The sequence below is a fragment of the Lepeophtheirus salmonis genome, chromosome 6, assembly GCF_016086655.4.
Source record: "Lepeophtheirus salmonis chromosome 6, UVic_Lsal_1.4, whole genome shotgun sequence".
NCBI lineage: Eukaryota > Metazoa > Arthropoda > Copepoda > Siphonostomatoida > Caligidae > Lepeophtheirus > Lepeophtheirus salmonis.
In genome coordinates, this window is record NC_052136.2 from 13,788,333 (window position 1) to 13,803,993 (window position 15,661).

General features: G+C 31.0%; 1 protein-coding gene across 4 annotated transcripts in view; it reads left to right on the forward strand.

The window, feature by feature from the left end:
• Positions 1–15,661, forward strand: part of LOC121120399 (uncharacterized) — a 386,468-nt gene that overhangs the window by 130,382 nt on the left and 240,425 nt on the right. For all 4 annotated transcript variants that reach the window (XM_040715266.2, XM_071889102.1, XM_071889103.1 and 1 more), the window contains one exon: positions 10,353–10,576. In XM_040715266.2, the coding sequence (XP_040571200.2) occupies positions 10,425–10,576 (152 nt within the window). In that variant the 5' untranslated portion in view covers positions 10,353–10,424. The remainder of the gene's footprint in view (positions 1–10,352; positions 10,577–15,661) is intronic.

Sequence of the window (15,661 nt, forward strand, 5' to 3'; positions counted from 1 at the left end):
GTTAGACATGTTTGATCACACAACATTATCCCCTTAAGATTAAAATCAACACTGTACTTTTTTTAGCTCTCTATTTGGCTATTATTTATACCTGTAAGTATTTTTTCTAATAGTGCGATAACTTTTAGTATTTTTTCGGCAGTAAAATATTATTATAGTATGCAATCTGAACATCGTTGTTGTTCTATTTTTCAAAGCTATTCAAATTATTACTTATTTTTTGAGGAGATAAAATATAGAGTATAAATTTTGATAACGAGTAATATGTATCCATAAAGTTATAAAAAATATAACCTATAATGAGTGCCATATTTTTTGTAGTTTCAACTTGAAGAGTTTTTTGTTTTTTTTAAAACTCTTATACTGTACAGCTCTAACCTAAAGTAGTGAAACATACATGTTAGCTTGAGAAAATATTAGTAGTATCTTTTTCTAACGTTATATGTCGTTTTATTACACCAAAGATAATGTTACCTTATATTTTTTAATATATTTTTCCTTATCCTGAATATAACGATTTCTTCCCATTGTAGAATTTACCTTGTTTATGATATTTAAAGAACGAATTCATGGAGGATACGTAACTATTTATGTTGTAATATCTAACACTCCTAGCGAATAAATAACAGGTGTTTTTACGAACACTTCCTTAAACACATATTGATCACGTGGTCTTAGTTTCCCCGCTTGGTGTATCGCTTTTTTTTTGTCATTTTTTTATGTCTCCTTACTTGAGGAAAGAGTTAGTGATACAAAAATGATTATTACATGTATAATAAAAAAATAGTCCAAAAGTTGAAGGAACTGGCAAGCTGCAGACTAATTTTGATTATTATTTTCTCTCTTATGGAAAGATTGAGAAATGATATGGAGATAACATAGTTAGATATTTCAAAATTAGAAGGATTACCAAATTCTCAAATCAAAAATCCGTTGATATAAAAAGATGTTGATATGATCAAATGCGTCTGTTTTTATGTATATATTTCCAATAATTTCATGCAATTATATAGTTATCAAGGATTCTATGTTTTTTCTGTATCTATGCGCAGAAAAACGAGGTCAAGTGTGACTGGGAATTCCTTTTGCAAAATAGTGTTTCATAGGATTGAATCAACCAAAAGAAAAAAGAGGGGCTGAGTAATGATAACATTGATTTGTAAATCAAAGTCAGGTGACGAAATTGGAGCAAAATTACAATTATTTTTAATTTTAAAAAATTAAAAAAAAGCTACTACACTCAGTCGACATAGCACATTTCAGCTGATTTAGCTATCCATATGGAATGATGCAGCTCAATGAACAACACTCTTGGGAGAAATGATTCTCTTGAAATCCCTCCCTACGTTTGTTTAAGATACAAATGTGAACTCATAAACTTTCTTGTCGATTATATTGCCTTCCTTTGTTACCAAAATCATGATCATGGCGGATCGCCGTTCTTGTTCTAAAGATTGCCCCCAAAAAATAAGTAGTTTTGTTAGCAAGTTTTTATTTTTGAAATTTGATGTGGTAGTTAAATTACTCCTTAAAAATCTGTTATGGCCTAAGGAGATAAATAGTTTAAGTTTGTCATCACTACAAAAAATAATGAATTATCCTTAGGGAAAGTGTTTCTTCTTGTTAAGCACTGTAGTATTTTTAGAGTCAAATTAAAGGTATATATATATACTATAGGAATACACCATTTTGATTTATTTAAAAAAATATGTTTTTTGGTAAGTAACAGTGTTGATGGTGACGTCATTTGAAAAGTTTTAAAAATATTTTGAAGAAAAATCCTTGTTCTCATTATTTACTTCTGTCCTAATATTTATCTCTGGTTTTCTTACAGTTTTTAAAGAAATGATTTAATGTACTTACAATAAGATTTTGTCGTTTCTTTTCAATAGAACATGAAAAAATCATAAGACTTTTATTTTCATATAAAAAAATATATGCATTTTTTTCTCCTACACAAAACTTAAATTGTTTTATGACTTTATTAAAAATTGTTTTATAATTCGCCAATTAACTGTATCTTGGAAAATTCTGTTCTCTTTCCCCAAATAACAATAAAGGCAAATATGTATTTTGTTTTCGTTTGTGTTAGTGTCCTCAATAAAAAGAACAAAAGGGGAATAGTACGACCTTATGGAATAAAAAAGTTGCCTAATTAATTTAATAAAATCAAAATAAAGTATTCTTATTATAAGAATATTAGAAACCACATTTAATATATCTTTATATGTCTAACAACAGTCTTTAAATAAATCATTTGAAACCTACAGATATTGTCTATTTTTTTTTATTATTATTGTATTCATGAACTGACTATATTTTCTCGTACATTATTTGAATTGATTAAAAAAAAAGCGTAAGAAAATTTTTATATGTTTAAAATTAAACCTGTTCTAACAGTCACATGATTTAAGCATGACACTGCACTAAGTGGTCATATCCAATTCCCAAGTAAGAATTTTATTATATAAAAGGACCGTGCCCTTGCGATTCTCGCCCAGCGTTTACGCAAATTATTACAAAGCTACTAAATATCGGTTCATAAAATCACCTACTTTTCACAGTGACTTTTTGAAAACGACATAAATGGTTGTATATAAAACAAATATGGAGTGACCGGATAGAGACTTATAAACCATTTCTAGGCGAGTTAATAAATGTAATATCTATGGAGGCACATAAATGAATCTTTTTCTCACGCTTCTGCCTTTCCCTCCCTCTGCAAATAAGAATGAACCCATTACTACCCAAAATGTAAATCTAAATTATTTTTTGTTTTCTTTTTACCTCAAATTTCAACTTTTGAAGCGTTCAAAAATTTTAAGTCTGGGTTCAAAATGGCAATTGCACTAAACGGTTACTTTTTTTAGTTTCCCTTGTATGATTGCTTAATACAGGTTTCATATTACATTCATTATTTGTTTTTAAATAAATTTAAACATATCTACTTATAAAAAGTTAGATACAATATAACTCGATTGAGGTGTCAACGTGTAATAATCGATATATTTGTATATTGTAGATATTTATGACAGTTCTTTATAGGTTATAATAGTGTAAAATATTTTTTAATTAAGCCGATAATTATTTTATAGTTAATATTTTTATCAGCTCCTTGATATTTGGTTTATGCAGATTAAATTGTATAACAGGACAATGGCTTTCCGACTTTCTTTTTGTATGTAGCACTTTAGAGAATATCAAGAACTCCGAGTACTGCAATTGCAATCAAAACGAATATACAATAGCGAAAAAATAACCCATTGAAAACGTTTCTCCGCGTACTACTAAAGGGAAATTACGTGCCATAAATTGAGAACTCCTTTAATAGAGTAGAAATATAATTTTTTTTGATGTAATTCAAATAAAGGCAAGAATGGCTCTAGGAAAAAATTATTTTGGAAAAATTATTTTGCTTTACTCAGTCAAAAGCTTAAAAGGAATGTGGATGTAAACTCACCTGTCAATTAAAATAATTGCATTAGTTAACAAACAGCAGGTATATACTATCCTTAATTACGTAAACATTAATTTGTCTCTCCCAGAAACGTGGAGTTATAAGTTTAACGTTGGTGGCACAACAACCTATCTATTCTGATTCCATGTCAAGGGTTTTTATCTTTATTCGGACAATATTCGAGTGAAAAAACTTGCAATAATAATAAGCTTGGTTAGCCAGATGGAGATATCATGACAACATTTGCAAACCCCGATTACATAGACATAGTACTTTTGCTACTAGTAGGATCGTTTAAGGGCATTAACCAAGTAAAAAGCTTAAAGTAGAATGCAAAATAGACGATATACATATACATATTATGTAAACATTTAAAAAGAACACTTTGGATGCCACAAATCACATTTTTATGGCATAATTGCTTATTTGATCAAAAATTACTGAGTTTAACACTAAACATATGTATGCTCATGTTCTAATATATCTTTGATTAACTGATATTTTGATGAAATCATATTTGACTAAAGCCTAACTATTTAATGAAATAGCTAATAAAGTGACTCAAATGTTTTTCTTTACAAATAAATAATAGGTAAATAACTTTCTAAATACGGCCTGGTATGTTAAAGGAAACCACCCAAAAACAACACGTTGTAATTTTATGAAATGATACCTTGTGTGATCAAAGATTATTGAGGCTAACACAGTATACTTATACAGTTGAATCCAAAACTATTTGTACCCTCACAAAAAGGGGAAGAAAATATAATTAGATGTGCATGTTGGATCTACAAACTTATTTACGATATCCCTAGTTAATGAAAAAACTCCTCCTAATTAAAAGAATTATAAAGATTTATAATTTTTCGGAGTAAATAAAAAAAAATGACATATGGCGTTTCATAAGTATTCATACCCAAAGAGCAAAATGCCTTAATACTTTGTGACATGGCTTCTAGCTTTCTTCAATTATTGAATACATTTGGTATAAGTCCTATCAAATTGAGGGAAATACTAGAATCAATTTTGGCCCAATCTTCTTGACAGGATCTCCAAAGATCATCGAGATTCGTAAGATGTTTTTTTCAATGTAATCCATAGACAATCAATAGGTTTTAGGTCAGGATTTTGGGATGGCCATTCGATTACACAAACTTTATAAACTTTCTTGAACTTATTTGGATGTGTACCTTGGGTTGTTGTCTTGCTGGAACCACCAATGTATTCTAGTCTTAATCATCTTTGCTGATTGATACAGATGCATTTCAAGAATGCCACTATAGTTTTCCTTTTTCTTGGCTTATCAATTTCGTCAAGTTCTCCAGTTCTGTTGGTAGTAAAACACGCCCCAATGATTATGCTTCCACCAACGTATTTCACTTTTGGAATAGTATTTTTGGGGTTGAAGGCTTGTCCCTTCTGTCGCCAAATGTGCCGATTCTGGTTTTGGCGAAACAACTCCACCTTTGTCTAATCTAACGACAGCATATTGCTCGTGAAGTTGAGTTCATAATCTTTGTGATCATTGCATAGTTCATTATGTACCTCCTCTTGAGTTTTTTCTTTTTAGCTGTCACCTAGATTATGACAATTAACTACAGTGTGTGGATGTCCTCACAGTACTCCTTCGTCTTGGTCACGTTGGTTGTTGAATAAAACTCAAGCAAGAATTTGATCATCACACTTATATACCTCAGAAATTCTTGATCTCTTGAGTACTTTATCAAAGTCTCTGATTCTTTCCAGAAAATAAGAAATATGTCTAGTCTAGAAATTGAATATGTTAACTTCCTTCATATACATAAATATTGTTAAAGGAAATTAATCCAGGATTTAATTTTATTCTTGAATAAAATGACTGATGAATAAGGAAATGTTTAAAAAAAAAAAGTTTTTCATCGCATTATTTTATAAATACATACACATTTTATGTATGTATAGATAGTTTTTAAAAAAAATTGGAGGGAAAAACTCCTTTGTGATGAAAGTGAAGTATATATGTACAAAATCTCTTATTCTAAAGTTGTCTTTATAAACACACATTCATAACGACTAGTGATCAATACATAGGTATTTGTATGTAGTTTCAAAGTAGGAAAATAAGAGGGATGCCTTTTGGGAGTTCCTCTCAACTTCTTTCCTGTTTTTATACTTCCCGTCATAAGATCCATTCCCCTCCCCTTCTTGCCATCATTTGTCCCTTAAAAATTTTGAACTCCTACTCAGTATACTTTGTAGGGAAGCCACTTTTTCTCGTACTTATAAAAAGCTATATTGTAGATATTTCAAATGTTAATATAAAAAACATCGCTATTCAAATAAACATGTATACATTCTAGGACAGTGTTTCTTATAGTAAATTCTGCTGCTCAGTGGGGTACCTCCAGACCGTACAGGGGTTCCATAAAAAATATAACGAATTAAAGGTTTGACATGAATTCAAGTCGTGACCTTCCAGGACAAGCAAAGTGTTCTGTTAGACAAATTAATACAGAAGTCCCAATCCATGCAAACTAAGTTCGTATTGACATTGGACTTAGTTGTATTATCGTATAATCATTGAATGTTGCTTTATTTAAAGAATTTTATATTGACAGTCTTTATTTCCTGCTTATAACTCATGTGCATGCGTAAAGCACAACTTGCATATACGCAAAAGCGTAACAGAAGTGAATACTAGTTTTGAGACTCGGTCCAGCACCGATTTTTTTTTTCGGTTCGGTGTGATGTGATTTTTTCTAGACCGATTTTTCGGTCCAGACCGTCGACCGATTTTTTTCTGTCTCACTTTGAGGACCGACTTTGATTCGGTTTCACTTTATGGATCAATTTTTTTTTGTTCTCAATTTATGGACTGATTTTATTGCTTGAGCGGTAAGGCAAATGTAAATAACGTTTTGTAAACCTTTTTTTGAATGATTAAAGTTATTACTTACCACAGTTCCGATTATTCTTTCTATATTACTTTCTTGTTAAATAAAAAGGAACTTTTTCATTTAGACATTGAAGATTCATTTTAATCACATTTTTCACTGGGGTCCCTTGAGATTTTATTGACTTTTGAGAGGCACTATGACAGAAAAAAGTTTTGCAAGCGCAGGCCTAAGAAAATGGACCTAAAAAGTAAAAAAAAAACTTATATTTATTTTCTAAAAAAATATCATATTTTCAAAATAAAGGACTTATCTCCAGTCAGAGTCGGTAATAATTTAATGTCGATCAATTTTTTTTTAAATATGTGATAAAAACTAATTTGGAAGAATACAAATTAATTTTTTCAAAGTAACAATATGTTTTTTTTTATAATGCCGTCCGTTTTTTTTTTCTATTTTTACTGAATGCAACAGGGAAATTTTCTGCGTCAATATATATATATATATTTTTTTGCGCTAATTGGGATTTCAGGTGAAATCTAATGCAATGTTCCGATACATGTGTTGTTTTTGTTATGTATTGTTTAGATTTGATCAAAATCAGACAAAAAATGAGTGAACAGTAATAAAAAAGGGCAAAGGATTTCGGACCTTATCAACGTGGATGCTGATCCAAAAAGAATTACAGACATTGTCAACGTGACCTTGAGGACTGTTTGTAACATCATGGTGGCCAAGGAGAATGGGAAAAGAGTCAAAATGAAGGCAGGAAGTGTAAGAAATGGTTGAAGCAAGATGAAACAATTCTTAAGTCCATGGAGGCCAAGGTCATGGAAGATCCAACAACATCAACGCACCTCTTAGGTGATCCCGTTCAACGTTAACGAGATCCACATCAGTAGGGAAGCTCCTGATAACCTCGAACATTAGGAGCATTGTCATGCCTCCAAGACATCTCCTAACCGACAGGATAAAAGCCTTAAGGCTTGAGAGATGTAAAAAAAGTCCTTTATTACTTGTAGAGTCATCCGTCAACAGTGAAGATCTTCACAGTCGACCAGGTTTTGAACTGCAGAAACTAAAAATTTATAGTAGCATCAGCTGAGGAAGTCCAGGGCACCTTGAGGACATAATAACTTACCTTTAGAGTCTTGGCCTCTGAATGGAAGAAAATTGATGTCTTCTTCTTCAATCCCAATGAGAACATTGGGATTGAGGCCTACTACAAGGTCCTGAGGTGGAAAGACTATCGCTGGATGAAGGCTAACTATCCTGTCAACAACTATGTGTGGACCCAAGACGGTGCCCCGAGCCGAACACCCTTGAAAACACAAAACTTATGGAAGGAGCACTTGTTGACCTGATATCAATCCCTCAACTTCAGTCTGGAGAGCGCCTTAGAGAGCAAAAGTTGGGAAGACATTGAATAGAAATGTGCAGGAGTTCATGGGTAGCATCAACCGACCTCGTGGGGAGGCCGTGCAAGAGGCTGGAAGAGGCCATATTGAATAATTGTTTCTATGACTAATGCTAAAAGTTTTTTCAACAACATTTTTTATTATACTTTTATAATAAAAAGTTATTAAGGTTTTGGCTTGGCTTTTTGATCGCAGAAAATTCCCCTCTCGCACTCTGTATGTTATTTTTAATTATTAAATATTTTTTGATCAGTGGAGAAAATTGTATCAAAATTAAAAATTAACTTTTGAAAAGGAATTAGAGATATTATAACGTCCAGAATCAGAGGGACTGCTATATCAAGTGTTGTAACTCCCCTATATCGTCGATTCTATTCTAAAACAGACCTTATTGAAATACATAATCCATGCCATATGTAGTAAGGGCAAACCCCATAAGTAAGTTGTTTGCATTTGCACATATACTGTATTGAAGTTAATATTTTCGATTTATAGTACAGATGGGTGGTTTATAAATAATACATTTCCTAATTCAAAGCCTAATTATATATTACATAATAAATATAACTGAGTCTAATTTTTTTAATTTTTTATTCAAGTTTGATGAACGATTAATGAGAATAGGGATCGAAGAACCGGGTGCTTTTTCAGAAATCAACGTCGTGAGAGTAAGGTGTAATTTTTTTTGTCCTATTCAAATTCTTATGTGTAGTTATTATTTATTACTTTTTAAAGTTATGAAAAAAAAAATTGAAATATTTCTGTCAAGCTACAGGAAGCGACAATGTAAATTTATGACCTTAGTCTTATAATTGTATAAAATATTGTAATAGAATAATTTATGATGAAAAAAATGCTTGACACCCGAAAAGAAACAAATTGAAAACAATTTAAACTTAAACAAAGATGTTCTATTCATAAACATGCTGTAAATATATTGTAATATTTAGTGTAATAAATTTAGCATGTATCACACTTTGTCTTATATCAGGGACATTACCAAACATTTCTAAACGTGTTTGATCATTGAACTGAGCCAGCTTACCCGTTAGACTCGCTAGGACTACTGTAATATCGTTCAACCTACAAGTGTTTTTATTAGGCTTCAACCAGAGATATCAGATGTAGAATTTGAATAGGGAATTACTAGTTATGTCCGTCTTTACAGCCAGGTACTGTTGCAAAAAGTGAATAAAGCTAAATTTATATTATATTTGTTTAATAAAATGCAGATCATTGAGAGGAAAAATTATGGATGTTTATTATTTTTTGGAAATATTGTTTAAAAACTGTACAATGTTTGCAGTTAAATGTTATTTTTAGAGAATCTACAGACTTGTAAAATCTATAAATATATATTTAAAAATAGAGAGCATCATAAGTAGGTATGTTGTATTAAAATTTTACATATGAAAGTCTTAATTTCGTCAAGTATTTCCTACATAATTGTAATATCAAGAAATAAGCACGATTTGTTAAACGACCAAAATTTGTTGCTGTTCGAATTAACTGATAGAAAATCGTGAGCATTTTTATAATGCCTTTTAGTTGTTGTTTTTTGGGGAGCATTATATTTTTTGTCTCCATGTAATGTTTAGTACTTTGAATTACTTGTTAAGATTGTGTTCAGAGAATATTAATAGGTAGACAAAAACTCCATTTCCGTTACTTTTTGTCGCATATACATGTATCCCCCATTGAAGAAGTACATATTTTTTACATGGTCATGAAATGAATTTTAATTTATTATTATACCAAAGTCTCATAAATTATCCCATATATTTTATTTTCTTTATTAATGAATTATCTTCTTCTTCATTTGTTTTTTACATATTATCTGATTTGTGCGTTTCTTTAAGGTAGACTTTTTATATAAAAAGAAACAGCGGAAAAAGAGATAACAATGCATTTAGAAAGCTCAAAATTAATTACTCTCTATGTACAAATTACATTTATACATTTGTCTTGTCAACACAAAAGCAAATGAAAAGGTTGTTTCTCAAAATGGAGTAAGGATAACGTTTTTACTACTTTATTTTGTAATTTTCATACATTTATACCCACAAAATCGTTTAATTACTCACTAATAGGTGCCATCCATTCTTTTTAGAGTAGCAAAAATTCATCGTCACAATGAACGAATAATATCACTTTAATTTCATAAGTGAGGTGCGTTAACATAAAAACAATCTAACAGAATTTTCTTAAAATTGTGTCTGGGATATATTGGTATTATTCAACTAATTATATTCTATTTATGTCAAGAAAATAGTCTTATTAATCCTTTGGAATCCCCACATATTGCACTTGGATTAACAAAACTTCATCATAACAATGCAATAAATTGAAGTCTTAAAATTTTAAATATGGTTTTAAGTTATATTACAGATTATTGGTTATTTCAAGTCATTCCAAAAATCATCTCATATAAAGGCCTTATTTCACCAACTTATAGCATTTAAATATGGGGCTGCTTTAAGAAATAGGAGTTTCTCCTCTTTTGATTTGTGTTCAAGATTATTTTTATGATGACGAAATCCCATATGTACTATGTATTAAAAATATAAATTCAGAAACTTATTTAGTTATTCATTTATTTTTCAGGGAGTTGAATGGTTGTGATTAAATCACAAATAAAAAGGAAAAAGAAACCAAATTCCAATCAGTGGCATCACCATGCTTCGCTCAAAAAAATCTGCAAGTAACAACACTAATTCAAACAACAGTGGCAATGTTGATAAATTCAAAGGATCGAGTCAACGGAGTCGACTAGCAGGAAATAGCGGGGAGTCAGACGTTGATTATGTTAAGAGACAGCAGGCACTGAGGTAGGACTTCACTTTTTACTATACTATAAAATATGTACAAGGATGCACCAAAAAAATTTGGTAGTTATATAATTTATGTATTGTCTTTTGATCCATTAAATGAGAAAAGTACATTTAATGCTTAAAAAGAGGTTTTTTTAACACGTTGTTATTTGAAAGTCTAAAAAAAAAAACATCAAAAATAGATAATCTACTCTTTTTCTGTAAATATTTTTTTTCTCTATAATGATATTGACCATTTTAACACTTTAACACATATTATCTATCCCCCTAATATAATCTATAATTTAGCAAGAATATTAGTAGAATTGGACTCCAAAATAACTTACTGTTATATAAAATTAGGAACTAAAAATGCAAAAAAGTATTATTTTGTAGGAGAGATTGTTCATTTGAAATATGCCTGGTTTTATAATCTGACATTGTAATAATGTAGCTGTACCAAATCTTTGACATTTTTTTTGTTCCTCTTCTAAATTTTCAGGACACATATGAAACGAACATAACATCGTTATATAGAACATCTTGTGCTTAAAGACGTCATCCTCAATCAATCTTGACCATGTATGATCCATAAAAATAATGTTTATAAGCCATATAAACAATTTAATGAATCCATATTTAGGAATAATGGAAATTTTTCGAAAGATACTCAAAATTTTACTACATTTTACTCCATTTGCAAAACTAATATAATTACTTTTCTTTAAGATTAGTGAAAATGATGCCTAGTTGAAGGCACCCTATAATTTTACCATTTTTTACCATAAAAAAAAATTTACTAGTACTGGGAGCGGGGATCAAATTGTCGCCTACTTTAAACCTTGATAATTTGAAGACGACATTATCAAATAATAAACCGGTTAACCAAATAGGAAAGCTATTCTTGTCAGCTGACGATAAGTAGTTCAGTTAGCATCATGTCATCATCATATGAGGAGATAAAGTGCTATAAGTGGAACGAGGAGCTTTCGAGGTCCGCCGTAGTCATGGCATTGGTTAATAATGGAGGTGAAATCTCCAATTCAACGATTGCTTCAACCTTAGGAGTGAATTTACGGACTGTTCAGCGTATCCGTAAGAAAGCTAGAGGACACCTTGGATGTTGATGCCACCATAAAGAGGGCACCCAAGGAGGAGGGCGCCCACAGGAAGGTCAGGGACACCGACTTTGTCGACAAGGTGAAGAAGATGGTTGAGGATGACCCTACCAGGTCCATGAAGGCCGGAGACAGGCCTTGGGCGTGGCAACAGGACTCAGCACCCTGTCATGTGTCCAAAATCTCCATGCAGTGGTTAACCGAGAACTGTTATGACGTCGTAACCAAGGATTTTTGGCCTCCTAACTTTCCCTGCCTAAATCCTTTGGACTATTTTGTCTGGGACTATGTCGAAAGACATACCAACAGACATCCCCATAGCCCCAAGACCAGCTTGATGGACTCAATCAAGGAGGTATTCGGCAACATGGACAATGAGATGGTCAGAAGAGCCTGCGGCCGTTTCAGAGGGCGTATTGAGAGCGTTATTGATGCCAATGGTGATTATATCAAATGAATGGCTACTCCATACCTATATGCTCGTCATAGTTTTGATTTTCAATAAAAAAGTTAAAAAATGTATATATTGTGTTGTTTTTTGTAGAAAAATATTTTGGCGACAATTTAATTCCCGCTCCCTTTATATTGTTGCTAGCTGTTGATGAGTAATCTTTTTTTACATATGCAGTGTTTGGAATGTTGTTTGGTTGAATATGAATTAGTTCTTTTTAGAATGTTGTAAATTATTCACAATAATTTATAAATGATAATTGCATACTTGAGTGAATTGCCTAACAGCCACCATCTTACATTCATCCTTTTTTATTTTTCTATTTTTGCTGGAAAGGTAGCGATGTACAATAAAAGTGAAGATGTGTCCAAAGTACAAAAATAAGGAGAAGACGAGAAGGGAAAAATTTTATGTCCCATATTTAAACCCGAAATAACCCTACCAAGTAAATAGTACATGGTCTTAAAGAGGTTTCCTACTAGGAATTAAAACATGTAAAATTGAGTCGGAATTTTTCATAGAAATTTAATTTTTCATAAAGTTGCACTAGTAAACTCACTTGAATATACATATTGTTAGAGGTTGGATTTTTCTAGAGCAAATTACATTTTTTCATTTTGAAAATAGAAATCTTGTTAATGTTGTTCTCTGTTTAAATAATACATTTGTTTGAAAAATTATTTTATTGATAATATTTATCTCTGAAAGAAGAAGAATTAACACTAATCATTGGTATACAGTGATGGGCAGCAAAACGTGGGCTCGAGATGTTGCTTTATCATACTTTGATATTTATTTTATTTTCAGTTACAAAAAAGATTAATTAACAAAAAATATTAGCAAGGCCTTTTTTACTTGGTCACTCAATATCCCATCTTCAGCATCAACCCCAACCTTTACACATGCCAGAAAGGCCCCTTTCAGGAGTTGTTGACAAACTCTCCAGACAAGTTGTCCCACGCAACTATTATGACTGCCTTCCGTAAGCCCATATTTGTGTGATGGATTTTGTTAAAGTCCAGTGGGTTTTAATCTGGTGAGGCAGGGGCAACATTTCTTTGCAACTTTGCCACTTGAGCCTTCTGGCTTTCACGACATCACTCAAAAGGCGGCGTGGGAATGACAAAAATCCTCTTTGATCTTCTTCTCCAAGTAAACAAGAACTCTGGAGACCCTCCACTTCTTGTTTTACTGGGAAGGTCTTCTTCATCATTTTTCATCTTGGCCACCTTGAAAATTAGTGTCCTGGATCATTTTCCAATGTCCATAATCCTTACCACCACAACTTTAGCATCTAGGAGATCTGAGATATCAATCCAGTGTCCAGGATGTGATGACTTGTAAAGGAGGACATATTAAATAAATATTGCTAAATATAGTATTTAAACATATCACAAATTTGTTTTCAGTTGTCTTACTTTATTCTATAAAAATCAGGTTTTCACAATTTAATCTTACTGTTGCAATTTCTGTGTCGTTACTCTGTACAAAATCCCATCCCTATGTATTATAGCTCCATATCTATTTATGTTTGTATATATGCTCCTAGTATGACCCTACCCGTTCCAAGGTCGCACAGGGGATGAAAATCAAAAGTGTGATGTTATAAATTAATCTACTCCTAAATTGCCAAAAGTAAAGATCTCTTTATACATGCACCAACTACAAAACAACTTTAAAATTACTTTACCTCCAAATAAATTAGTATCCTCTGTGATATCCAATGCTGCAATAAAATGTTCAAATGTGTTCATTTGAATTGCGACAATCAGTGTTCATTTGAATTGTAGCAATCCTAGACAATTTAACTGGTTAATACAATCTTCTCTTTATGTTACTATCTGAAAAATTATTTACCAGATTTAATTCTTATAAGTGTTCATCCAAGTCGAATTAACTGGCTAATGTAATCTTCCCTTCCCTTCTAATTTTTAATAGTAGAGTGAAGAACAAAAACCCTTGCTAGGCAGAAATAAATGGTCGATGATTCAAAATTTAATTTTTGTATTTATAAGATACCAAGTTTGAATTTTGTGAAAGTCTTTCACATCCTAAGGAACAAAACTCTCACACACTCATAAAACATTTATTCCTGCTATTATATTATTCTCATTTAATGGTTTTTTTTCTCCCTAAAAAACATTTACACATAAATTCGTTTCAACATTAAACATAAATATTATAGTTATGAATATAAAAATAATAATAAAAAAGACGTCGTTTTCTTTTTTCTTTCTTTTTGGTTGCTTTTGTGCATAATGATGATGCCTTAAAAAACTTTATTGGGGCCATTTATGCATAAATAAGCATCCCTGTGTAGAGAATAATAAATCTTGAGGGATAAATAAAAAATAAATTTATAGAAATAAAGGCAAACTTTTACCCTGGAGAAGAAGTAATATAAATTATGTATACATAGCCTGGATTAACAAGGTGTACGTTTGGGAACAATAGCAATGAGGTTCATTATTACAGCTACACAATGATCTATGTAGCTATTAGTATGATCAATGAAGACAATTTAATATTATAGGCAAATATACAAGTAGGTAAGTACATATATTGTAGCAAATGAATGGAGATACTTTCTAAGAGTTTGCTAATATATCCCAAGGCAAAAAGGTAGAAAATAATCACTTGGGAAGAATAAAGAGTATTCTTGAATAGTTACTTTATGGATACAAAACGTTATATGTATCTATAATTACAAAATTTATTTGAAAAATGCTAGTGTATAACTAACTAAAGTAAGCTGAGCTTTTGAAAGGTAGTTTATTCATATATTTAATTACTACAGTTAAAACGCCAAGCCATAAACACTACCAACCATATCCTGACAATTGAATGGCAAATATATCAAAGTACAAATAAAAGGGAAATTCAGATGGGATTACTGTCAAGTGTGAAGAAAAAGTGGGAGCAAGTATTATGGTATTAATAAATGGGGAAACTTACTAATATCAGCTGCATGTTATATAATTTTGTGGGGAGAGAATGAATTACTGCTATAAATAAGATCACTTTCTACATGTAAAAATAGCATTAATGCAGGAAAAATAATATAAATATATTTTAATAAATAAACATCAAAAATAATTTACAGCAAATATGAGCAAGAATGCTTTCTTCAGAAGGAAAAGTTAACTCCACGACCACAGATTAAATAAAGTAACTTTATATTCCTTTTCTGTTCACAAAAGTTATTAACTATAGACTAATCTATCACTTAACTTACACCTCTTTACATACATAGTATATTGTAGAAATATCTCTACCATGATACTTTTTGGCAATTTTCTAATTTTTAATCCTTATGTTTAAAAAAAAAATAGAAATTGAAAACATAGGTATTTTATATATAACTGAGATTTTTTGGCTGCCAATATAGGTTAAGACTCTGTTTAATGTATGTATGATTGTGTTGTTGTTTTTCTACAAATTATAGACTAGAAGCATTGTTTTCATCATAAGATAAATTAGAGAATGAAATAACAAAAGTGAAAGCTTTTCTATTTGAATTCCCTGATCAATCAA